A 27,274-nucleotide genomic window follows, 5' to 3' on the forward strand; every position below is an offset into this window, starting at 1 on the left:
CAGTTATTCATTAAAATGTTGTACGTGTGTTAGGGGTGGGAATCGTTTGAAATCTCTCGATTCGATTCTTGGGGTCACGATTTGATTCAAAATTGATTATTGGTTTTGAATTGAATTTCGATTCGATGTATGCATAAGTTATGTTTTTTATTTTTATTTATTTACTTTCTCCCCTTTTTCTCCCCTAATTTGGAATACACAATTCCCAATGCGCTCTAAGTCCTAGTGGTGGCATAGTGACTCGCCTCAATCCGGGTGGCGGAGGACGAATCTCAGTTGCCTCCGCGTCTGAGACCGTCAATCCGCGCATCTTATCACATTGCTGAGAATGAGAGCTTTCATTTGATATATGACTTGTCTACTTGCTATGTGAAATACTTTTATATTCATATTAATATTTCTACCACATAACCTCTAGGTGGCGCTTATTTGCGATACGGATGTTTAATTTTGTTATTTTAGGTAACATAAATGCAGAGTGCGTTTGTGATTATCAGTAAAAAGTTTATATTCTAAGATTTCAAACGATACCACATATGCCTGAGCTATGCATCTGGAGACATTAACGTCTTAAGCTTAAACTTATTTATCAACATAGCGTACCCTTTTGGACCTGCCGGCAAGTCCATAGAGTTGAAGGTGATAAGAACAGAAAGTGAATAGTAGTATTAAAGGAAGTGGAATGAGAAGTATAATTTAAAGGTATAGAAAGATGCATAGGCAAATAAGAATAGCAAAGTTAAAGGGCCCGGATGAATTTTTAGGGTCTGTCTTTCTTGATTATTATAAACAATATTATGTTATATTATTTATTAATGTCAAAAAATGTTTAGCGAATTTATTGCGATTGTATGCCGAGTACATGGTTTAATTATTGTGAAGTCACTGAATAAATCTTTAAATAGACATTACAAAAAGTGGCTTTAGATAAAATGCAGTATATTGTATTATCACACATAATGCAAACAATATATTGTATGCTGTATATTACAAATTATTGCATATTTAAAACAATTTATGGTACATGGAAATAATACATAAACATAAGCCTATCACGATGTCTACCGCAATCTGTATGTTGTTTACCGACGATTACATCGTCTTCTAGCGCTTCTTCGTGACCGCAACTCTGCAACTGTGAGTTTTGCAACTTTGTTTACCCGCTAATTAGTCCAAATAATTCCAGGCGCATGCACATACTGCGTATTCAGAGTACTTGCGGTTAGAAAAATCGGGCTGCACGCGTTCAGTGCGTGAGCACTCTGTTGATGACAAAATTTGCGTCACACGTCCTGTAAGCAGATGCCTAGCGTTCGCATCTGACCGAAGTATTATTTGGGCTTTAGACAGGAAGAGCTGTCTAACTGCCAAGTGACCAGGCAAAGGTCGCTTTGGTTTTGTGTGTCATGTTGTGGCAGGTATGCCTCAGTAAAAGGGGCGGTACGAATTTGGGGTATTCAGAAAACACACAGAAAAACAGTGGAAAATATGTGGAAACGCAGAAGGTAAATACAGACGAATTTAGACATAACTAAGAAAACAAAGCAGATTATATACAGTAGTTCTGCTTGTGGATATCTTGTTGCCTTAAAGCTTTGAAAGCTGTTTAGAGATTTTATGCCACTAACCTGCAAACTTTGGCAAATCCAGTGATTGCTCTCTACCTTTCTATGTGTCTCTCTTTGTTCATGTTAGAAACGCTTGTCTCCGTCTGTTCGAAGCAGAGAAAGCTTTTTATCTATTAATAATGCTGAAAAACCAGACTGTGGGTGAGACACAAACACTCATCAGAGAGACTGACTGATTGATCTGAGGTGTAAACAAAAGCCAGACTCACTCTGTGTGCCAAAGAAAACAAACACTAAAGAATTTGAAAGGAATATTTCATCCAGAAATTAAAATGGTGTCATCATTTACTCATGTGAGAGACCAGTTTAAACTAGCTAAGACCAGAAACCTCTTTATGCTGGTGTAAGTAGTCACTGGTTTTGCCAAGGTTTTTAGAACTTCATGGCATAAATTTGAAAGGTTTTTTCTCTTTTGCAGGTCATGCGGGAGAACGGCTCGTCGGACCTGCTCAATAAACTCTATGACACAACCTTAAACAAACTGGAGGGCATAAAGAAAGAGTACGACACCCTGAGAAAGCGCTACAATGAGAAGACGGTGAGTCATAATGCAGACCTGAGCCGTCTGGAGAAGACAGAGGAGGAGAACAGACATCTGCAGAAACAGCTGGATGTTCTGCTGAAACAAAGAGACTCTGCATTGCATTACCAGCAGCAGTACAGCAGCTCAACCAGGAGGTACTCAAACATATTGAAGGATACTACAGTGCATCCGGAAAGTATTCACAGAGCTTCACTTTTTCCACATTTTGTTATGTTACAGCCTTATTCCAAAATGGATTAAATTCATTATTTTCCTCAAAATTCTACAAACAATACCCCATAATGACAACGTGAAAGAAGTTTGTTTGAAATCTTTGCAAATTTATTAAAAATAAAAATCACTTGTACATAAGTATTCACAGCCTTTGCCATGACACTCAAAATTGAGCTCAGGTGCATCCTGTTTCCACTGATCATCCTTGAGATGTTTCTACAACTTGATTGGAGTCCACCTGTGGTAAATTCAGTTGATTGGACATGATTTGGAAAGGCACACACCTGTCTACAGGTTGACATGGGTTTCAGCTGTCGCATTCCTTGTGTCAAGCCACTCTTGAACAACAGACAGCGTCTGAAGCGTCTCGCCTGGGCTAAAGACAAAAAGGACTGGACTGCTGCTGAGTGGTCCAAAGTTATGTTCTCTGATGAAAGTAAATTTTGCATTTCCTTTGGAAATCAGGGTCCCAGAGTCTGGAGGAAGAGAGGAGAGGCACACAATCCACGTTGCTTGAGGTCCAGTGTAAAGTTTCCACAGTCAGTGATGGTTTGGGGTGCCATGTCATCTGCTGGTGTTGGTCCACTTTTCTGAGGTCCAAGGTCAACGCAGCCGTATACCAGGAAGTTTTAGAGCACTTCATGCTTCCTGCTGCTGACCAAGTTTATGGAGATGCAGATTTCATTTTCCAACAGGACTTGGCACCTGCACACAGTGCCAAAGCAACCAGTATCTGGTTTAAGGACCATGGTAGCCCTGTTCTTAATTGGCCAGCAAACTCGCCTGACCTTAACCCCATAGAAAATCTATGGGGTATTGTGAAGAGGAAGATGCGATATGCCAGACCCAACAATGCAGAAGAGCTGAAGGCCACTATCAGAGCAACCTGGGCTCTCATAACACCTGAGCAGTGCCACAGACTGATCGACTCCATGCCACGCCGCATTGCTGCAGTAATTCAGGCAAAAGGAGCCCCGACTAAGTATTGAGTGCTGTACATGCTCATACTTTTCATGTTCATACTTTTCAGTTGGCCAAGATTTCTAAAAATCCTTTCTTTGTATTGGTCTTAAGTAATATTCTAATTTTCTGAGATACTGAATTTGGGATTTTCCTTAGTTGTCAGTTATAATCATCAAAATTAAAAGAAATAAACATTTGAAATATATCAGTCTGTGTGTAATGAATGAATATACAAGTTTCACTTTTTGAATGGAATTAGTGAAATAAATCAACTTTTTGATGATATTCTACTTATATGACCAGCACCTGTATATAAGGTCCCACAGTTAACAGTGCATGTCAGAGCACAAACCAAGCCATGAAGTCCAAGGAATTGTCTGTAGACCTCTGAGACAGGATTGTATCGAGGCACAGATCTGGGGAAGGGTACAGAAAAATTTCTGCAGCATTGAAGGTCCCAATGAGCACAGTGGCCTCCATCATCCGTAAATGGAAGAAGTTTGGAACCACCAGGACTCTTCCTAGAGCTGGCCGCCCGGCCAAACTGAGCGATCGGGGGAGAAGGGCCTTAGTCAGGGAGGTGACCAAGAACCCGATGGTCACTCTGACAGAGCTCCAGCATTTCTCTGTGGAGAGAGGAGAAACTTCCAGAAGAACAACCATCTCTGCAGCACTCCACCAATCAGGCCTGTATGGTAGAGTGGCCAGACGGAAGCCACTCCTCAGTAAAAGGCACATGACAGCCCGCCTGGAGTTTGACAAAAGGCACCTGAAGGACTCTCAGACCATGAGAAACAAAGATTGAACTCTTTGGCCTGAATGGCAAGCATCATGTATGGAGGAAACCAGGCACCGCTCATCACTTGGCCAATACCATCCCTACAGTGAAGCATGGTGGTGGCAGCATCATGCTGTGGGGATGTTTTTCAGCGGCAGGAACTGGGAGACTAGTCAGGATCGAGGGAAAGATGAATGCAGCAATGTACAGAGACATCCTTGATGAAAACCTGCTCCAGAGCGCTCTGGACCTCAGACTGGGGCGAAGGTTCATCTTCCAACAGGACAACGACCCTAAGCACACAGCCAAGATAACAAAGGAGTGGCTCCAGGACAACTCTGTGAATGTCCTTGAGTGGCCCAGCCAGAGCCCAGACTTGAAGCCGATTGAACATCTCTGGAGAGATCTGAAAATGGCTGTGCACCGACGCTCCCCATCCAGCCTGATGGATCTTGAGAGGTCCAGCAAAGAAGAATGGGAGAAACTGCCCAAAAATAGGTGTGCCAAGCTTGTAGCATCATACTCAAAAAGACTTGAGGCTGTAATTGGTGCCAAAGGTGCTTCAACAAAGTATTGAGCAAAGGCTGTGAATATTTATGTACATGTGATTTTTTTTTTTTTTTTTTTTTGTTTTTATTTTTAATAAATTTGCAAAGATTTCAAACAAACAACTTTCATGTTGTCATTATGGGGTATTGTTTGTAGAATTGAGGAAAATAATGAATTTAATCCATTTTGGAATAAGGCTGTAACATAAAATGTGGAAAAAGTGAAGCGCTGTGAACACTTTTCAGATGCACTGTATATTTCTTCAGTCATACTCGGTCATCAATGTACTGCAACATATTCCACATCTATTGATTCTGTGGTGTTTGCTATGTCTATTGCTCACTCCTAGGTTTAGAGACTTTTTAAGTGGCAGTATTTTCCCTCTGGAATTTGGTTTTCAGTGGCATTTTTTACCTTTTTGAGGGCATTAGGTATGTCCACAATAACTGTTTGTTACTAGTGCCTGACCGATATATCGGTCGGCCGATATTAGCCTTAATAAAAAATGACCCCATCATTTTATATAACTAATATAACGTTAACCCTGTCCCTGACAACCATGTCTCTCATGTCTGTTTGTTGTTAGCCAGCTATAGTTTGTCAGTGCAGTAAGTAATGTAGCAGATTGAAAGGTACACATCAGATCATCTTTTTGCAGCTCAGCAGACAATGGTGCGGTGGTGGATTGTGTCTGAGTGTTGATTTCACGCTACGCTGTTACCTAATTGGTGAGATGCAATGCTGGAAAGTAAAAAAAGTCCATCTTTTACTCTCAGTGGCAATGAGCTTATAGCTAACTAGCTAATCACGTATCTACTCTCATACCTCATCAGTGTGTAAACATCTATTCACCAAACTGTATTGTTCAGGATTCACTGTTTGGTACTCCCTTCAACCGAACGATTCCAGTCGTTGCATTTATAAAATGTAATATTTAAAAGTCTGGTTTTCCAGACATTAAAATAGGATACGTAATAAAAGTAGATTTAATACATAGTATATTTGCCCTGTGTAAATAATAATATATAGGAACTGTATCTAAAATAAATGAGGGGTGATACATACTATTACAACAGGCTGGAAAAATAGACATTTTTTCATTTTAATATCCTTTATATATATATATATATATATAATATTATTATTATTGAATGTGTTGAAACTTGACACCGGGCGACGCACCCTAAAAATGGCACCGTTTGATCAGTTTCATGCTGAAGAGCCGCTTAAAAGTATTTTTTTTTTTTTTTTTTTTGGAAATGTAAATGAGTGTAAATGCCAACATCATCATATGTCGAAAGGATTGAAGCCTGTCAACCAAAACATGAGCTCATTGATGTCGTTAAATATCAGTCTGCTTTTTTATTCCATCAGTTACTCCTGGTCGGAGGCTGCCGTATATATTTAGTTTATATGTTGGGTTACGTCCTACATAAATGTAATGGTGCAACGCTCAAATATTTAGTAGTGCATACATTTTGACTTGGTGCCCATTTATGCAACTAGGCTAAATTGTAACGTACGTATAGCTGGTGCAACCGGCCCCTGATGTTTATTTAGCTATTTATTTTATTTTAATTTATTCATTATTTTAATGGTCAGCATTTGACTGATACTAAACATACAGTACTGATGTTTATTTAGCTATTTATTGTATTTTTATTTATTCTTTATTTGCTCAGTGTTCATTTCTAGAATTTGTTGACAATGTATAATAGTAATGTCAAATTTTCTTTGATAAAAATATTTAAGAAAGCAGCCTTCTGAATATCTTTGCCTAGTCATATCGGTGCAAAATTGGTGCACAATCCACATAGAAAAGGTCTGTTTTCATTCCAGCTCAAAAATTAACTATATCGGTCACCATATCGGTAATTTTCCCTCTCTAAAATCGGTATCGGTCTCAAAAATCCCATATCGGTCGGGCTCTATTTGTAACATTCGCTTAAACGCAAGGGTTCACAAATGGTTATTCGGATATTTGTCAGGAGTGGGGACTTGGGAATAAATACATTTTATTGCATTGGATATGCATCCAACTCAAAGTAGCAAGGAATGAAGTGCACAATAGGGCTGGGCGATACGGCAAAAACAAAAAAAAAAGTTGACTATTTTTAGCTTTAAATTTACTCAAATAAAAAGTAAGTTCAGCATGATTCAAATGACATGTTCTTCAGTAGAATGCAAAGAAACTGGGCGAGAAATCAAGGTTCTATTCATTAAAGAAAACAGGTGTGCAAGATAAATGCTCAAAAAAGAACAAACTGCACCACATAGGATGTTGTCAAAGTGTTAAATAAACGTAAATCTGATTCATTTGAATAACCCAGATGTTCAGAAGTAATACTATAAAATAATAAAACTGAAAAATACTTGGCCAGTGTAGGTATACATTTTATGTGCAACAAAGGGTGAAACAGAATGTCTCGAGATGCATTTATAAACATTTAAGTTGTTTTTAACTTGACATGGTGTCTAAAAAAAATTTGGCGGTCCTGTGCGAGATGCTGAACAGTCAAAGACGTCCACCCAGAAGTTGTTTATATAGAAGAACAATTTTAAAAAAAACAGCGCAGATGTGCATAAAAACAATGTGAACAGCCCCTAACTCGGCCTACGGTTTGACTGGTACTGTCAGGCTCAGATCGGGTCAAAGACCTTTATTGCACGTGTTGAAAACAAGCGTGTCGAATGGTTAACCGAATATTGACCATCCATGCACATCCCTATTAGCTTATAAAATCAAATCAACATCAAATACAAAGAAGCTATGAATAGTGCACAAGATATCGTAGCACAATAAACACTCTGCTAGAATACTAAATAATTTCCTGCTCACTATGTTAGATTGTACCACTTTTTGCTTTTTGCTGTCTCACAGTAGATTTTGACATTTTTTTGACCCATATATTTTAAATCTCTATGACATTGTTGTCCCTTTCAGTGGCATTTTTGCCCGGTGACCTGGTTTATGTCTTAAAAGACAGCTCACTAGGTTTTGGAGTTAATATCTGTCTTTAATGTCTCTCTTTGTCAGGTTTGAGAGTCTCCAGCAGGAGCTGAATAAGATTTCTGCTCAGAACGATGAGCTTCAGAGAGAAATGGAGTGTCTTCAGATGGAGAGTACACGCTACAAGACCCTGCAGCTGAAGGCCGTGAAAGATGCGGATAAACTGAAGGAAGAGAGAGATTCTGTGTTAAATGAGTACAGACTGATCATGAGCGAGAGAGATCAGGTCATTAAAGAGGTGGATAAACTACAGACGGGGCTGGACGCTGCAGAGGCCAAACTCAAGAACACGTCCAGCGAGAGAAGTGTCGCTAGCGAAGAGATTGAGGCGCTAAGACAGGTCCTCTTTTGCATTTCTTTTTTTCCCCCAATTTGGACTGCCCAATTCTCAATGCTCTCTAAGTCCTTGTGGCGGTCCAGACTTCAGTCCCCTTTATGTTCTTGTCCTTATATTTACAGTACAATGACATAAGCATATACAAGACCATGGATGGATCCTCATTTCTGTGGTTAGGTCAATGAAGCTAGTATTTCTAAAAAATGTATTATAGAAATGAGGTGTTAATTAAGTTTAGTCGGATTTGCTGAAAATGTATCTGTTCAGTTTTTATATGGACCCTAATATAGATCGTTGATTTTGTGCAATATAAACACTGCTGTAATTGTTTAAACAAATTATATGATCTTATAGTAATAGAATCAAAAAAATATTGGCCCATAAAATCAAAATTGGCCCTATTTACTTTAACACACATTTCAGATTTTATTGTGCAGTTTATTGCAAATAAAACCCCTCACCTTTCATGTTGTCTTCGCAGGAACTGAACTCTTCTCTGGTGGATCGGGACCGGGCGATCCGTGAGAAGGCTGAACTGCTGGAGAAATACTGTCATGAGGTGCAGGATAAGGCTGAGACACAGAAGGAACTGAGCCAGGCCTGTAAGGACATAGAGATGGTGCGAGAGGAGCGGGACGTGGCCCGTAAAGAGAGAACAGAAGCCATTATACAGAGAGACCAGCTCCTGAGAGAGTATTACCAGGCCAGACAGGTACTGATGTACTCCTTCCATCCCAAGTATGATTAAAAAGATAGCGCCCCCTTCAGTAGCGTCATTGTAGCAGGCACTATTCAGTTCCATATGTCACGCAGATGTTGTTTTTTTTCAATTTGGAATGCCCAATTCCCAATGCGCTCTAAGTCTTCGTGGTGGCGTAGTGACTCGCCTCAATCCGGGTGGTGGAGGATGAATCTCAGTTGCCTCCGCGTCTGAGACCGTCAATCCACGGATCTTATCACGTGGCTTGTTGAGCGCGTTACCGTGGAGACGTAGCGCGTGTGGAGGCCCACGCTATTCTCCGCGGCATCCACGCACAACTCACCACACGGCCCACCGAGAGCGAGAACCACACATTATAGCGACCATGAGGAGGTTACCCCATGTGACTATACCCTCCCTAGCAACCGGGCCAATTTGTTTGCTTAGGAGACCTGGCTGGAGTCACTCAGCACACCCTGGATTCCATCATGACTCCAGGTGTGGTAGTCAGCGTCAATACTTGATGAGCTAGCCAGGCCCCCCATATCACGCAGATTTAATGAGTATTCGCTTGTCACTAACTCAGTTTTTCAGGGGTGATTGTAGTTTGTAAAAGGCGTTTGCCACTCTTGTAAATAACTGAACTTTGTGTGAACAGTACAACAGTATTTAGCTCCAGTGTGAACGTGGCCAATGAAATCTTTCAATGCAGAAGCAGGACAGTGCGACGCTGGACATGGAGCGTGTCAGTAAAGAGCTTGATGTATTGAGGAAACAATGTGAGGCCGTGTCTGAGGAGCTGCAGGAGGCCGTGCAGGATGCAGAAGTGGCCAAATGCCGCAGAGATTGGGCCTTCCAGGAAAGAGACAAGATCGTGGCAGAAAGAGAGAGTATACGGTGAGCAAACAACCAACATGCTGTTATATACTGTTGACTATCAGCTTAAAGTTTTGTCCACATTGCTGCTAATTTGTGCTGATACGATTATGAAATTTGGCTGATGATTAATTATCAAACAAATATTTGTGATCTGTTACGATTAATTGTCATATAAATAGTCATATTTCTTAAGGTGCATTACATAAGTCATTTTTACATATTTAACTTCAAATATGTAAATCAAATAATAAAACAGGTATATGAAATCCTTTTAAGTAGGGGTGGGTAAAAATATAGTTTTCTGAACGATCTCTATATCGATTCTTAAGTTGCGAGATCGATCTTTCACTCAGTGCGCAACCCTCCACTACAATGAGAGGAAATCACTCGCATTTGCAACCATATGTGTAAATGTTTAGATTTCGCTCTCCAGTAATTGTGTAGTTTGGTGGTGAAGTGTTCAGCAGCGTGTTGAGAGTAAAAGTTGTTCCGTGTAATGTGTGTCCAAGACGAGATCCACGAAACCCATTTGTCATTGAATACAGTCTCTTTTAATTCCCTTTCTGATAGGCGCATTTTTTTTAAACCCATATGACTCGATATTGAATCGAATCAGGAAATCTGTATCAATACCCAGCGCTACTTATAAGACTTTAAAAATTTATGACATGGAAAAAAAATGTTTTTAATATGAAAATATTTTTAAATACTTAAAATATGTCTCTCTTTTTGGTCAAATTTAGTTTTGTAAATTTTACATTTACATAGTTGTTTTTGGAACTCATTAAGAATTATACTTATAATGTAAAATGTTTTTATTCTATTTATATTATATAATATTATATTATGCAATAGTAAAATATTTCTGTCCCAAGTTCTTCACTTCCACACGTTATTTTAATCATCTTTGATTAAACCCTTGAGCCCTTATTTCGCATGAAGCAAAACCTTAGAAATTTAGTTTCATAATTTTATCACTCCACAGAAGTGGAGTAAGCGTGCGTTGTCTAATCTGTCACTGCTTGTCATTAAAGCTACACTGTTACTTTAGGCCCTTAAGCGGTTGAAGAATAAAACTGCAAGTTACTTGTGGAGGAACACTGTTTTGGTTATTAAGTGAGTTGAGCTTCGGCTCTGCTCTTCTGCGCGGATGAATCTGATGGTTTGAGGAATACTGGTGTAACCAAGGTTACAGGTGATCATCTTATCAGAGCGAATGTCACTAACGGTAACAACTCACCCCCTCTCCTCAATAAATAAATAAATACATATACAGAATGTTTTATTAGCAGGTGAGTACAATATCTTCCACTGTTGTTTTGACTTTTTGAAAACAATTGTTTCAAAATAAATAACGTTACAAAAGTTAGGCAACGCTGACATTAGACAACGATTGCAAGTCATATCAGATAAAGTCAAATGGTGGAAACTATTATAATTTAGCTAGCAGGCAAATAGACTAAGGTAGTAACTAGTTTAGAGATTTATATAGTTACCAGCATAATTTTTTTTTTCCATTGTCCTCCCTTAGAAAATGAAATTGAAAGTACTGCAGTATCACAATCCATTATAAAATGCTCCATTAAAGTGGCTAGTGCTATCTAACGAACTACCGCTCTAAGTAAGCTTCCTGGCTAACTATCGGTCTGATAAAATATCTTACCTGTTGAGCAAGAAAAAGCCATCTCTGGGTTTGTTTTAAATCCTTTCAGATCTCAGAGTTGTCACCACCTGTGAAAAAGCCAAGCCAATGATTCGTATTTTATTATTATTGCTCTTTCGCTTTCCCTTTTTGCTTGCAGACTCTTCTCGGTTCGAGGTTTCTTTATTTTTGAAAACGGGTGATTCCCTAGAGGGTTGCCTTTTTGAATGATCCGTGGTCAGTGTTGCTTATTTGTTGTGGCTACAAGCTTTCAGCTTCAAACAACTACCACACCTATCACCGCACATATACACGCGCTGTAGTAGCTCCAGACATTCTTTTCTTTCTTTTTTACGGACGTGACGTAAACACGCACGGACGAATGATGGCAGTATGCAATTTCCCACCAAATCCGTCCCAACAGCTCTAAAATATAAATAATTATTATTGGCTTACCACAGTGAATCGGGGTATGGCAAAAACATGGTTTGGAAGACAGATTGTTGGTGCACTCACTCGTTAATGAAATTTGTTGATTTCTTACAAAATAATCTTACATAGTGTTGCTAACTCAGCTTGTATAAACCCGCTATGAGCAGGAACATTTGTCATTACACGATCGTTTAAGTGAAGCTGGAGCGCTTTGCATTCACTATCAAAGTTTATATTTGTTCGTTTATTTTCGTGGGAGTTTGGCGTGAGCCTCTGCTGACGGGTGTGCACATCAGAGCGCCTGAGAAGCGCTTCACACACTCTTCCAGACTTATTTGGGCATTAAAATGTGATTGGAATTTGAAGTGTGCAATAATCGCTGTTATCTCATAACTGCGGTAAGATCAAATAACCGCGATCAGACGATTATTTAATAATCGCGACAGGCCTACTGCTAATTCTTCCTAAGAACCGCACACTTGTAAAACCAACAACCGCAGTTTTGTTTTTACATGCCTTTTAGTGGTGAAATTGATATGAAGTGGATTATAACCACAATGATAGGTCAACATCGATAAAGAGAACTCTTGCACAGCAGTCACCGTGAACAGATGTACGAAAAACACTTAAAAATAGAAACAAATTGTCAGCAGTGTTTCTGTGATAGAATTTCCAATCTTGATTATTACAGTGCTTTGCTTGTTTGTTTGTGTGTATCAGGACGTTGTGTGATAACCTGCGGCGTGAGAGAGACCGAGCTGTGAGTGATCTTGCTGATGCGTTACGTAACCTTGACGACCTGCGCAAACAGAAGAATGACGCAGTGAGAGAACTGAAGGAGCTCAAGTGAGTGCCTGGCACACACACACACACACACAAAGAGATAGTTGCTGAGTCTTTTGCATCTGATCACTGAGGTGTTGACTGACACCTGGTGGTTGACTGATGTCAGATATTGTTAATGTTCTGAGTGGGAATGCTGTAAAAAAATAAATGTGCTTAAAATGTCAAAATAATGAGATGAGGGTTTCAGGGACTGTATGGAAGAGCAGTTGGAGAAGGAGGCACGGTTTCGTCAATTGATGGCGCACAATTCTCACGACTCGGCTATAGATACAGACTCTCTGGAGTGGGAAACTGAGACGGTGGAGTTTGAGAGAAGTACAGTACGTAACGAGTTATCAATCATGTGACACCTAATATGTGGTGTTTACTCAAGAGTTTCAACACATCACTACACTAATCTGTCGAACAGGATGACTTGGATTTGAGCGCTTTGGGGTTCGATATTGCGGAGGGGGTGAGCGACCCATATTTACCAGGAGATTATGGGATATTTGTGAGCAAGGTGGATAAAGGAAGCATTGTGGAGGGCAGGTTAAGGTAGGTGAACTAACTTAAAAATTATTTCTCTACATTTTTCTACCTTTTGATTATAGTCAATGTATAATTCATGTTGATAGTTCTGTATTTGCTGTTTAAGACGGAGTAACCATCATTTCAATCAAAAGTTTGCATACCCTGGCAGAAAGTGTAACATTTTGGCATTGATTTTGAAAATATGACTGATCATGCAAAAAGGATAGTCTTTTATTTAAGGATAGTGATCATCATGAAGCCATTTATTATCACATAGTTGTTTGGCTCCTTTTTAAATCATAATGATAACAGAAATCACCCAAATGGCCCTGATCAAAAGTTTACATACCCTTGAATGTTTGGCCTTGTTACAGACACACAAGGTGACACACACAGGTTTAAATGGCAATTAAAAGTTAATTTCCCACACCTGTGGCTCTTTAAATTGCAATTAGTGTCTGTGTATAAATAGTCAATGAGTTTGTTAGCTCTCACGTGGATGCACTGAGCAGGCTAGATACTGAGCCATGGGGAGCAGAAAAGAACTGTCAAAAGACCTGCGTAACAAGGTAATGGAACTTTATAAAGATGGAAAAGGATATAAAAAGATATCCAAAGCCTTGAAAATGCCAGTCAGTACTGTTCAATCACTTATTAAGAAGTGGAAAATTTGGGGATCTCTTGATACCAAGCCAAGGTCAGGTAGACCAAGAAAGATTTCAGCCACAACTGCCAGAAGAATTGTTCAGGATACAAAGAAAAACCCACAGGTAACCTCAGGAGAAATACAGGCTGCTCTGGAAAAAGAAGGTGTGGATGTTTCAAGGAGCACAATATGACGATACTTGAACAAAAATGAGCTGCATGGTCGAGTTGCCAGAAAGAAGCCTTTACTGCGCCAATGCCACAAAAAAGCCCGGTAACAATATGCCCGACAACACCTTGACACGCCTCACAGCTTCTGACACACTGTAATTTGGAGTGACAAGACCAAAATAGCGCTTATGGTTGTGGCCATAAAGCTCTATGTTTGGAGAGGGGTCAACAAGGCCTATAGTGAAAAGAATACCATCCCCACTGTGAAGCATGGTGGTGGATCACTGATGTTTTGGGGGTGTGTGAGCTGAACGGGGAATCTTGTGAAAATTGATGGCAAGATGAATGCAGAATGTTATCAGAAAATACGGGCAGACAATTTGCATTCTTCTGCATGAAAGCTGCACATGGGACGCTCTTGGACTTTCCAGCACGACAATGACCCTAAGCACAAGGCCAAGTTGACCCTCCAGTGATTACAGCAGAAAAAGGTGAAGGTTCTGGAGTGGCCATCACAGTCTCCTGACCTTAATATCATCGAGCCACTCTGGGGAGATCTCAAACGTACGGTTCATGCAAGACAACCAAAGACTTTGCATGACCTGGAGGCATTTTGCCAAGACGAATGGGCAGCTATACCACCTGCAAGAATTTGGGGCCTCATAGACAACTATTACAAAAGACTGCACGCTGTCATTGATGCTAAAGGGGGCAATACACAGTATTAAGAATTAAGGGTATGCAGACTTTTGAACAGGGGTCATTTCATTTTTTTATTTTATTATTGTGCCATTCTGTTATAATCTACAGTTGAATATGAATCATAAGAAATAAAAGAAATGTGTTTTGCCTGCTCACTCATGTTTTCTTTAAAAATGGTACATATGTTACCAATTCTCCAAGGGTATGCAAACTTTTGAGCACAACTGTAAATAATTTTTTTAACATTTTAATATATACAGAAAATGTCATGCAGAGACTTTCGTGAACGTTTTTGAATGATGACAAAAAGGAATCGCTGAATTAGATTGTAAATTAAGTTATTGAAATGGAATGATTCAAATCAGTGGTTTGAATCATTCCATTTCATGGAAATGAATAGGACCTACCAACTCTTATCAAATCTCATAATTTTTTTCCAGAGACAACAATCCCATCTTAGTGTTCTCATTCTCGTGAGTCGTGAGACAAAGGATCATGAAACTAGTCTAATGATACTCTCTTTAAGAAACCTAATGGCCAATTAAAAAAGAATATCATAACATTGTGAAATTCACAGTATTGCTTACTTGGAAATCGTATGGAAGTATATTAATGACAATTGTCTTTGAAACAAAAAAGTATGCTGAATTGCACTAATTAAACAGTAAACGCATTGCATTAAAGGAATATTCCGGGTTCAGTACAAGTAAAGCTCAATCGACAAAAAATAATTATGACTGGTCCCTCCTTAAAGAGCAAAAATCAGGATAACAGTGAGTCACTTACAATGGAACTCAATGAGGTCAATCCGTAAACATTAAAATACTCACTGTTTCGGGGGGGGCCTGGTTAGCTCAGCGAGTATTGACGCTGACTACCACACCTGAAGTCGCGAGTTCGAATCCAGGGTGTGCTGAGTGACTCCAGCCAGGTCTCCTAAGCAACCAAATTGGCCCGGTTGCTAGGGAGGGTAGTCACACGGGGTAACCTCCTCGTGGTCGCTGTAATGTGGTTCTCGCTCTCGGTGGGGTGTGTGGTGAGTTGTGTGTGGATGCCGCGGAGAAAAGCGTGAAGCCTCCACGCGCTACGTCTCCGTGGTAACGTGCTCAACAAGCCACGTGATAAGATGCGCAGATTGACGGTCTCAGACACGGAGGCAACTGAGATTCGTCCTCCGCCACCCGGATTGAGGCGAGTCACTACACCACCACGAGGACTAAGAGTGCATTGGGAATTGGGCATTCCAAATTGGGGAGACAAAAAAAAATACTCACTGTTTCAAAAGTAAAGCCACAAGACGTAAACAGTATGTGTGTCAACATGATTTTAGTGATAAAACCACCTTTTTTTCACTCCAGTTTTGCAACTTTGTTGCCATGACAACATAATGCCGTAAGCCCTTAAAACACCCCATAAAACAACCGCAAAAATCTCAATTTATAAAAATTTACAGCTCAAATAATACATGAGTTTTAACAGAAGAATTAATGTGTGCTTTTATAAAATTATAAGATTCACATTTCTGCCTTTAAACCTCCAAAAATTGACCCCATTGACTTCCATTGTAAGTGACTCACTGAAAACTCTATTTTTTTTTGGTAATCAACATTATTCCACAAATGCTGTCGATTGAGCTTAACTTGTATCGAACCTAGAATATTCCTTTAACAGTACTTGCATTTTTTGAGGATGCAGTTTTATATAGTTGTATATTTAAGATGTGAATATTTCAATTGAAATAATTTCACACAAAATTTCATCATTCAAAATTCAATAATAAATATTCACCATCCAAAGTTAATTTCCAAAAGATTCAGGTGTTTTTAAAATATCATCTTTATTATTTGACAGGTAATATTCTGTCCATTTTATTTTGCTTTACAAATTCACCTCTAAAATTTCAGTGGTTAAATTCGTCAACCAGCACATCTTAACATTGCAGGAAAAGTAGTGGAGTGCTGATGCACAATCCTCACTTGCTGCTACTAGGCTTCACCACTAGGTGGTGCAAGCACTGTAAATGTGTTTAATGTTGTAATTAGAGCAATTCAGCGCACTTTTTTCAAACGATTGTCATTAAAATACTTCCATAATATAGCCTGCAAAATCAGTGCGAATATATTGTGAATACTCAATATATTGTACTTTGTGAACCATTCTGTGTCTCCTGTGCATCAGTCTCATGTTTGTTTTTATTTTCACCACAGAGTGAATGATTGGTTGTTGAAGATAAACGATGTGGATCTGGCCAATAAGGACAGGAAGCAGGTGATAAAGGCCGTGTTCAGTGGGGGCGGAGTCATCAACATGGTGGTGCGCAGGAGGAAGTCTCTGGGAGGACGTACGGTCACCTCCGTTCATCTTACAGTAGCAGGTCTCAAAGGTCAGTTCACTGGTCTTTTCCATTCAATATATTCATTGTAAAGTTGCTGAACTTTCTTCTTACAGGTCTTCAATACTGTGATGTTGACGCAGTATGAAGCAAAACTCTCTCTGTTTTCATTTCAGATTGTGGTGTTGGGTTGGAGAGTGGTGTGTTTGTATCATCTATTTCTCCAGGCAGTCCTGCAGCCAAAGATGGATCTGTGTGTCCGGGGGATCGGCTTCTCAATGTGAGTACACTGGTGTCATTTCCTTACATCGATCTTGTACAGGGCTACGATTGGGAACTGAGGACTAGGGAAGTGCCCGAAGCCGAATACCTTATTCGAAAAGGCACAAATAATGACTTTAAAATGAATAACAGATTCATCTGAATAATCGAAAAAAATATTTGTATGACTGATTATCCAAAAAGCACAATGATAAAGTGACATTTTGAATAAACATATCCAAAATTGCAACGACTTAATGAATCTGTGCAGCCAATATTTCTAAAGTGTAAACCTTATGATGCACGGTGTGATTTCAGATCGGATGGGCGCGGTCTCGACTCAATTTGCGGTCTGTGATAATTGTGCGTGTCTGGAGCTTGTCAAGTGTAACATTAAGATACGACATCATATTCCACAGTTGAACACTTCTTGAAGTGTCTGTTAATGTATCACACGATTCACACGTGATTCATGTTTTTATTTATTTATCGCCTAAACATGAGCGCGATGTTAAATTCCTGACCTGAAGTGATGATTTGACGTCGGAGCCGGTCTATCCGTCTCTTAAAGTTGACCACATTTATATCCACATCAGTGATTAAGGTTATTATCTGGTTAAGACTTTATTCAGAAAAAAAATTCAAATGATCCATAGAGTTTATCTGTTAGGAATATTCCTCCCTATGTAAAACGAAGAAACTGAAACCCCATCTTTTTTCTTCTTCTTCTTTAAACTGTGCTAAATTTGAAAATGTTAAGTGTTCTTGAACTCTGGTAAGGCATTGTATAAATGTAACATTATTATTAATTATTGTATAATAATAATAATATTAATTATTATTATTAGGCTATTATTATTATTATTATTATTAAAAGGATTATACAAGGCATATTTTATTAATAGAAACTATAAATGTAATGCTGTGTTCCATTCAAGTCGGATGTGGGATATTCCTACTTGATATCTCCAATCTCCAACCATAAATGCATTCTGTTGCCAGATGCTCGTATGATGACATTTAAGGAAACAAAACTGTAATGCTCCTGTTAGTTTAACAGGTGTTTGACTCTCACCAGAGATGCCTCCGCAGCCCAGTTCATAAACAATCTGCAGTGCTAGCATTTGTGTTACAGGTGTACGATTATCAAAAGAGAGTATAACTGACCATGTTTTGAACACCTGCTACTCTGCTAACATCTGTTAAACAAGCTTTAATATCAATGTAATGTTGGAACTTCGACTGATTTATCAATATTATTTCATAAAAGTGAATGTTTATCACTTATTTTAGATATCTTCCTGGGTGCCTTCCTGGTTTATGTGACGTCACGCTCCTGCATCTCGGAGAAGTCGGAGTTGAACATTTCCGCACGAGTTTCCCAGTTAGAATTCTGACTTCAAGTGACGTTCGGAAATTGGAAAATCCGACTTGCCACCTTAAATGGAATATAGCATAAGAGTAACATTTAAAAATGGGCGTTTCATTTAGTTTTGACGCACTTCCGGTTTAAGCCCCGCCCACACCCGGTTCTATCCGAATACAGAGACAGATACAGATAATTTTGTCATATGAACAGATACAAATATATTGCTTCGCTGCACAACACTACCGAGAACCATTAAAAAAAAAAAAGAGACTTTCGATTTCATTGAAGTTTCTTGAACGCGTGTTCTTCCACCTATGCTGAAGGGACACCATGCTTAAATACTCATATAATAAATGCATTGCTTATTTCCAAATGTTTCTTCTTTAGTAGTACTAAAAGAATTGTTAATGGAGCCATTAAAGAACCGGAATTGTTAAATTCCTTACGATTCCAGTCCCTTTACAGACCTCAACACGAAGGATGTTTTCTGCTGGTTTGGTCAAGTCACTAGTTCAGATTTTTTTCTTGCTCTACAGACATTTTTATTGGCACGCCACAAATATGAAAATAATTATTTTTAGTTTAAATGTCCTTTATGACATACAAATTCATAAAAATGTTTTTTTTGCTGGAAAACGATGGGTAACTTGTAGTGCTGTCAGTCGATTAATCGCATTATTTTTCATAGTTAATTGTGATTAATCGCAGATTTTGAAAGTGCTCAAATTTGACTCTATACTATTTTTCCCATCAAAATGCATTTATTCCTTCTTAGGAAAGAAAGCAAAATAGTATGTAACAATGTAATGCATTATTAAAATTTTCCAAACAAAGCCTTCCACTGTATAAAGATAGAAATGCACTAAAACAGCACCAATTCAAGTAACATTAAACGTTTCTCAAAGTCTAAATGGGAGTTTGACTAATTAAAAGAACTAGTCCCCATAGGTTGCGTATTCGTTGCAGGGGACATTAAATCTCTTAAATTTTAATCCTCCACAATATAAATCTGTCGGCAGACTGTGGCATCTATCTACTTTGCTACAACAATCGTGAAGCCGCGTTCATGATTTGCATCAAGCACTGCTTTGAACTCCACATGAAAAGCGCTTGCAAACAACATCTTATTCTGGGTTTTGGTGATAGATATGGCTTGATGTGCTTCTGTGGTAATTCAAATGCACCTTACAGAGGCTGCAAAGTACTTGATTTCTGTCACAAGTCCCATCTGGGCTTGTTTTGTACAACAAATAGCATTAAAGAGCTCGTTTCTCCATCACTTGATCATTGAAACAGCTGGTGTGCGTGCGTGCGCGCGTCAGTGTAATGACTCCGGACGGACAAATCACAAAGGTTCTGCCTTATTCCAACCATTGTATATGCTGGTTTATGCTTTATTTACAGAAAATGCGTTAATCGCGATTTAAGAAAAATGTACGTTAAAATTGTTTTATTTATTGTATGCATTAATGCATTAACTTTGACAGCTCTAGTAAATAGTATTCAAATTATTTGAAAAGTTTTGGGTTTTCAACCTATTCTAACTGATGCTTGCAGGACTAATCAAAACATAATTTTTGCAATTTTGACAGTGTTATTTATTTTAGCCAGCTAGATAATGTTACACTGGTGACCTTTTGTTTTTTTCCGATTTTCAAATACTTTTTTTTTTATTCAAATCAAATGTTTGTTCAGATCTGGTTGGTTTGGTTCAAGGCTTGGTTCAACTCTTTATTGATAATTAATTTTTTGAAATCCCTATGGAGAAAATGAATGTAAAACACTTCCCAAGCTGCTGAAAAAGTGGGCGGTCATCAGAAGATCTGATTGGTAGCAAGAGCAGAGATCCATTTGCATGTGTATTGGCTCGTTAGAATAAATGTAGTGATGTAAGCCATGCAGATCAAAGATTTCTTAGGTAACATATGTCATGGTATATTATCATGCGATTATTTAAAATTTGTTCTATTTTCTCTGGCAGATAAATGGAATTTCACTTGATAATAAGTCAGCGAGTGAATGTGAGAATCTTCTGCGGAGCTGCAGAGAATCAGTTTCTCTTTCCATCCTAAAGGTGAGACGTGATTTGGTTACTTAAAACGTATTTCCACCATCGCGCCGAATGGTTCTGAGCATGGTGAGTAACGGTTCCAGTAGCATTTCCACTTGAGCACGGTGTGATTACAAACCGTTCTCCGTGCTAAATTCTCAGCACGCTTAGCTAACAATACTTCAGACGGATAACCATGCTGTTGGAATGTGGCGACTCATTTGTTACTCGCCCATTTAGTCCATTCTAATCCTGATTTTGCTGCACAACGGTGGAAAAAGAAACCATAACCATGTCCACAAGCCCATATCGATCCAGCAACAAGAACCGTTCAGTCCGTTTGATGGAAAAGCGCTTTTTTATGGATAACACAGTCCTATGATTGATTGTAATGCAAATGTAATCAGTTTACTCATTTAAAATCCCTTTGCAGTAATGCTTGGGTGTCTAAAAAATTCAAAAATTCACGAACAACTTCTTCAAATTGACATGTTTCAAAAATGTTTTGCCCTCTGTCCAGTTCTTTCCTCAGAGTTTGTCAGGTCAGAGTATCGCTGAGAGCCCACGTGACTGCGAGAGGAACTCCAACGGGAAGTCGACAGACCATCTGCAGCCCTGCAGGAAACAACCAATCAGCAGCCACTCTCATAAAGACATGTACAGCCCCACCCGCGACGTCGAGAGCGAGCGCAGCCAGCGTGTGGCGCTGTATCGCCCGGAACCCTATCATGAGATCTGCTGTCCGCATCCAAACTCTAAACGACCTCTGACATTTCACCCTGTTTCCTCCGGTGACTGTACCACAGTAGAGGTGGGTCAGGACTGGAGATGTGTCCCACAGAAGCAAAGTGGCGGCACTTGGCCCAAAATGATGGCAATTGCCATGACAACTGCCGATAGCGTACCACCGCTCTCTATTTTTAAGACTCGAACGAAGCGGAAGTCGATATTTGAAGCAGATATGTTTAAACGGCCAGAAACACCATCCAAACTGGACTATGCCAATTTGTCCCAAATGTCCAAACATTCCCCACAGAGCTCCTGGTCAGAGGGGGCACCACAAATCCCACCCGATCCACCAAAACGCAGCGATTCTTTCAAATTCAAACACAAAGCGCAGGGAAGCTCCGCCTCCGATTCAACCATCACCACAGGCTCTCCCCCAGCCACGCCTGTTCAGACCACACCCTGTCTCGGTCTCGGAGATAAACCCGATCATGATGCTGAAGGTAGGGACCACATTGGGAACGTTCCTCGGAGACAGGGGTCTGGCGGTGGAGGGCCGTTTATGGAGGAATTACCTGGACAGAGTGCAGATGAACTAGAGATGAGGAGAGGAAGACTGGACTCTGCACCCGCCCAACGCCGCAGTCTCACTCCCCTGAAGATGCCAGTTCCACAGGTACTGTAACTGTAACACCTGTCAGATGTTTTTAATTATTTTTATTAAAAAGGGAAAGTTAAACCAAAATGACAATTCTCTCATCATTTACTCACCCTCATGCCATCCCAGATGTGTATGACTTTCTTTCTTCAGAAGAACACAATGAAGATTTTTTGAAGAATATCTCAGCTCTGTAGGTCCATACAATGCAAGTCCACAGGGTCCAAAATGTAGAAATTTTATAAAGCACAAAAAGGCAGCATAAAAGTAATCACAGTGGTTTAATCCATGTCTTCAGAAGTGATATGATAGGTGTGGGTGAGAAACAGATCAGTATTTAAATCTGGGTCTGAAGGCTGAAACAGTCAAATCTATACATAAGACATTTGAAAAATACCACAAATAAATGATGAAGGCCTTGTAAAAAATGTAGACCTTCATATTAAAAAAGAAAGTTGAAATCTTGTTTTAATGAAAGTGCCTGAAGTTGAAGAAACACTATATAATGTAATTTTATTTATTATTTTTTGTGTGTGTAAATGTGTATTTTACCTTCCATATTAATGTCAAACAGCACGAGTCTTTGTGTCACTCGCAGCATCACGTGTGAGATGAGTCAGTCTCATGTTTAAACTGCTCCTGTCTCAAAAACGGTGCTTTTTGTTCCCCACACATTTTTGTTCAACTGCATAATGTTTAAGTTTCTAATAAAGTTCCCGGCCAATCGGCATTTCACTCACTTGCCAAAGCCACATTAACTCGCATTTGGTGCTTTGCTAGTGTTAATTTTGGACTCTGTCATCTGTAATACATTACACATACTGTCTCCGTTACTCGCCTGTGTTGCTACGCTGTAACTGAATGCAACTAACTCGCCTAAACTGCACAGGTAATGTGTACTGCCTGTAGTTCAGGTTTCAGTTCTTCAATGTTCTCTCCTCCGCTGCAGAGCATCTCTCATGATGAACATTCTCCTGAGCCTGTGGATCTGGTTCGCTTCTCCCCATTCCGTTCAAATCGTCATAGTACAGGCTTCTCACCTGCACAACCACGTGAGTTTCACACCACAAATACCTGCACAATGTTAGTTTAACACCTCAAATAGAATGGACAAATCTGGCTGACTTCCTTTTCAGCGACTAGCTATTTGTTTATCCACATTGAACCACTTTTTCTACTTATATGGGTGATTCTGACAACATTTAATTGTGTATGTCTAGATGGCACTCCAAGAACTCTGTCTCCATACCCTGCTGTCACTGCGGTGATGAGAAACCCAGTGTACACAGCCTGGAGTCACTGTGTCAAAACCACTAATACACCATCTGCCCCAGGACACACATACACACAAGTCAGGTACACACACACACACACACACACACACACACACACACACACACACACAAACTTTCCTGTGAGATGCATTAGGTCTGTTCTGCTGAGAGAGAGTATATCTGTATGTTGTCGTATACCCCAGTCCACAGCATCAGGGCCGCTGGAGTGTGGATCTCAACCACAAACGTTCTGGTGAATTCTTCGACAGTTCCCGTGGATCAGTACATAATACCAACTCCCTGCCCTCCACCGCGAGAAAAGGTCAACACGCACAAACAAACACTTCTTAGGAAGTCTATCACTGATTTATGTAGCAATCACCAGTCTCATAGTAGTGAAAATAACAATAATTGTGAGAAAATCTAAAATATTTTAGCAGTGATTCATGATCTGAAATCTGTAAATCTAAAATATGTAGTCAGTGATTGGTAATCTAAAATATGTAATCTGTCATTAGTAATCTGAAATATTAATCAATTATTGGTAATCTAAAATATGTAATCTGTCATTGGTAATCTGAAATATGTAATCTGACATTAGTAATCTGAAATATGTAATCTGTCATTAGTCATCTAAAATATGTAATCTGTCATTAGTAATCTAAAATATGTAATCTGTCATTAGTCATCTAAAATATGTAATCTGTCATTAGTAATCTGAAATATTAATCAATTATTGGTAATCTAAAATATGTAATCTGTCATTAGTAATCTGAAATATGTAATCTGACATTAGTAATCTGAAATATGTAATCTGTCATTAGTAATCTAAAATATGTAATCTGTCATTAGTCACCTAAAATATGTAATCTGTCATTAGTAATCTGAAATATTAATAAATTATTGGTAATCTAAAATATTTAATCTGTCATTAGTAATCTGAAATATGTAATCTGTCATTAGTCATCTGAAATATGTAATCTGTCATTAGTAATCTGAAAAATTAATCAATTATTGGTAATCTGAAATATGTAATCTGTCATTAGTAATCTAAAATATGTAATTTGTCATTAGTAATCTGAAATATGTAACCTGTCATTAGTAATCTGAAAAATTAATCAATTATTGGTAATCTAAAATATGTAATCTGTCATTAGTAATCTGAAATATGTAATCTGTCATTAGTAATCTGAGAAATTAATCAATTATTGGTAATATGAAATATGTAATCTGACATTAGTAATCTGAAATATGTAATCTGTCATTAGTAATCTAAAATATGTAATCTGTCATTAGTCACCTAAAATATGTAATCTGTCATTAGTAATCTGAAATATTAATAAATTATTGGTAATCTAAAATATTTAATCTGTCATTAGTAATCTGAAATATGTAATCTGTCATTAGTCATCTGAAATATGTAATCTGTCATTAGTAATCTGAAAAATTAATCAATTATTGGTAATCTGAAATATGTAATCTGTCATTAGTAATCTAAAATATGTAATTTGTCATTAGTAATCTGAAATATGTAACCTGTCATTAGTAATCTGAAAAATTAATCAATTATTGGTAATCTAAAATATGTAATCTGTCATTAGTAATCTGAAATATGTAATCTGTCATTAGTAATCTGAGAAATTAATCAATTATTGGTAATATGAAATATGTAATCTGTCATTAGTAATCTGAAATATGTAATCTGTCATTAGTAATTTGAAAAATTAATCAATTATTGGTAATCTGAAATATGTAATCTGTCATTAGTAATCTAAAATATGTAATCTGTCATTAGTAATCTGAAAAATTAATTAATTATTGGTAATCTAAAATATGTAATCTGTCATTAGTAATCTGAAATATGTAATCTGTCATTAGTAATCTGAAAAATTAATCAATTATTGGTAATCTGAAATATGTAATCTGTCATTAGTAATCTGAAATATGTAATCTGTCATTAGTAATCTAAAATGTAATCTGTCATTAGTAATCTGAAAAATGAATCAATTATTGGTAATCTAAAATATGTAATCTGTCATTAGTAATCTGAAACAATCAATTATTGGTTATCTGAAATATGTAATCTGTCATTAGTAATCTGAAATATGTAATCTGTCATTAGTAATCTGAAAAATTAATCAATTATTGGTAATCTGAAATATGTAATCTGTCATTAGTAATCTGAAATATGTAATCTGTCATTAGTAATCTAAAATGTAATCTGTCATTAGTAATCTGAAAAATGAATCAATTATTGGTTATCTGAAATATGTAATCTGTCATTAGTAATCTGAAATATGTAATCTGTCATTAGTAATCTAAAACATTTAGTCAATTATTGGTAATCTAAATTTGGTAATCTGTGAATGGTAATCTACAGTCTTTAATCTGAGATTGGCAGTATAAATCTGTAGTTTTAATAGGAAAAAAGTCTTACTAATCTGTAGTAAATCACTGGCAATCTGTGATTGGAACTATATTTTACAATTATAAATAGTTTTTTTTTATTTTTTTTTATAGTTTTTTTTCCATCACATGAAAGGTCCTTTGACCTATAATCCGAAACGATTTATTAGCATAATTTATTCTTAAAAAATGCCTGCTGCATGCAACCTGTCAGGGCGATTTATACACAGATGAGACTTTTCTGTGTTTTTTTTTTCTCTCAATAATTCAATTTTGACCAGGTGCGACTTTGTTTTTCTGAAAATATGGTAATCTAAAATCTGTGAGCTATGATTGATAATGGGCATTTAAAAAATTTAATCGGTGATTGGTTTTCTAAAATACAGTATGTATTGAATTATTCATTAAAATCTAAAAAAAAAAATGGCGGTCTTAAAGCTTTAATGCGAGATTTGAAATGACAATCTATAAACTTTAATTTGTGATTTGGTAATCTAAAATCTATAATCAGTGACAAGCATTCTGTAATCTGTCATCAGTGATTGATAATCAGTATGTTTGTGTTTTCTCTGTAGGTTTGTCTCGGTATCAGGAACAGCGCATTAAAATCCCCTCCACGCCTCGCTACGCCCGGTCTGTTCAGGGCTCAGACAGAGGTGCTGATCACTTGCAGATAATTCAAACATTGTTTGTTAGTGTCCTTCCTGTACTTTTACATGGCTTCATGAGGACCTAAAAATATGTACAAGTAAACAATACTCTGATTCTAAACTTGCAGAAATGTAAGAATTTGTTTCAGTAAAGGAATGTTTTTGCTCCGTGTTTCAGGATCTCTGTCTCACTCCGACTGCAGCAGCCCCAGCCTTGTAACTCCGCCCCTCTCTCCTCTGGACGCCACCTCCTTCACCGGCAGCCAATCACAGGGCTCCATCTCCATCCAGACCAGGCTGTCAGTCAGCCCTGTGCCTTTAGGAGACAGGAGAAGAGACAGGTAGAAATCAAAACAGCCGTCTTTTAGAGTTAACAGTTTAGCCTCTCTTGTCTTCATGTTGTGAGCTGTCTCAAGCCTTTAGTAGTTTGGGCCGTTCATTCTTTCCTTCCTCTTTTAGTTTATCTACATAAAATCTTCTTTACACCTGTTCTCCTTTCTAGTCTGTCTATTTCTCTCTCTTTTCTCCTTCCTGCTCCAGATGTGTGTTGCGTAACGGGTCTTACCTGAAGCTATCTCGAGCTCAGAAATCGCGATTTGCGTCTTTACGGACCCTGAGGTTTGTTCTGCAACTCTGATAGTGGCCTACCTGAAAACCACAAAATAACCTGTAGTAATATCACATGACCCAAGAGTGCCATTTTGCTGCGAATCACAACAGCAGGATTGAAAGTGTGATATTGCTTTTATACAATATGGACAGTTATTTTGTCTATTTTCGTTCTGCTAAATAAAATGGTACCAAACAACAACGAAGCAGGTGTGTTGCTGAGCTGACACAGACTGTCTAGAGCTCTTAAGGACACAGACAAGCGGGGTAATACAAACTGACGTGTCCCAGTGCTTTTATAATAAATATCAGCAGTCTTGGAATTCTGCTTGTTAGATTAGAATTAGATTAGAAAACCGAATCTCACTGTTGTATACACTGCCGGCC

At 38.2% G+C, this 27,274-nt stretch overlaps 1 protein-coding gene across 2 annotated transcripts in view; it reads left to right on the forward strand.

Moving 5' to 3' along the window:
* Positions 1-27,274, forward strand: part of LOC127426640 (disks large homolog 5-like) — a 63,554-nt gene that overhangs the window by 20,632 nt on the left and 15,648 nt on the right. For both annotated transcript variants that reach the window (XM_051673572.1, XM_051673573.1), the window contains exons 6-21: positions 2,047-2,306; positions 7,713-8,025; positions 8,504-8,734; positions 9,435-9,619; positions 12,396-12,521; positions 12,709-12,841; positions 12,931-13,058; positions 16,760-16,935; positions 17,061-17,164; positions 20,496-20,588; positions 21,085-21,966; positions 22,898-23,000; positions 23,169-23,304; positions 23,426-23,544; positions 26,204-26,284; positions 26,457-26,619. In XM_051673572.1, coding sequence (XP_051529532.1) covers positions 2,047-2,306; positions 7,713-8,025; positions 8,504-8,734; positions 9,435-9,619; positions 12,396-12,521; positions 12,709-12,841; positions 12,931-13,058; positions 16,760-16,935; positions 17,061-17,164; positions 20,496-20,588; positions 21,085-21,966; positions 22,898-23,000; positions 23,169-23,304; positions 23,426-23,544; positions 26,204-26,284; positions 26,457-26,619 — 3,233 coding nt within the window. The remainder of the gene's footprint in view (positions 1-2,046; positions 2,307-7,712; positions 8,026-8,503; positions 8,735-9,434; positions 9,620-12,395; positions 12,522-12,708; positions 12,842-12,930; positions 13,059-16,759; positions 16,936-17,060; positions 17,165-20,495; positions 20,589-21,084; positions 21,967-22,897; positions 23,001-23,168; positions 23,305-23,425; positions 23,545-26,203; positions 26,285-26,456; positions 26,620-27,274) is intronic.

This window comes from Myxocyprinus asiaticus, chromosome 36, assembly GCF_019703515.2.
Source record: "Myxocyprinus asiaticus isolate MX2 ecotype Aquarium Trade chromosome 36, UBuf_Myxa_2, whole genome shotgun sequence".
Classification (NCBI taxonomy): domain Eukaryota; kingdom Metazoa; phylum Chordata; class Actinopteri; order Cypriniformes; family Catostomidae; genus Myxocyprinus; species Myxocyprinus asiaticus.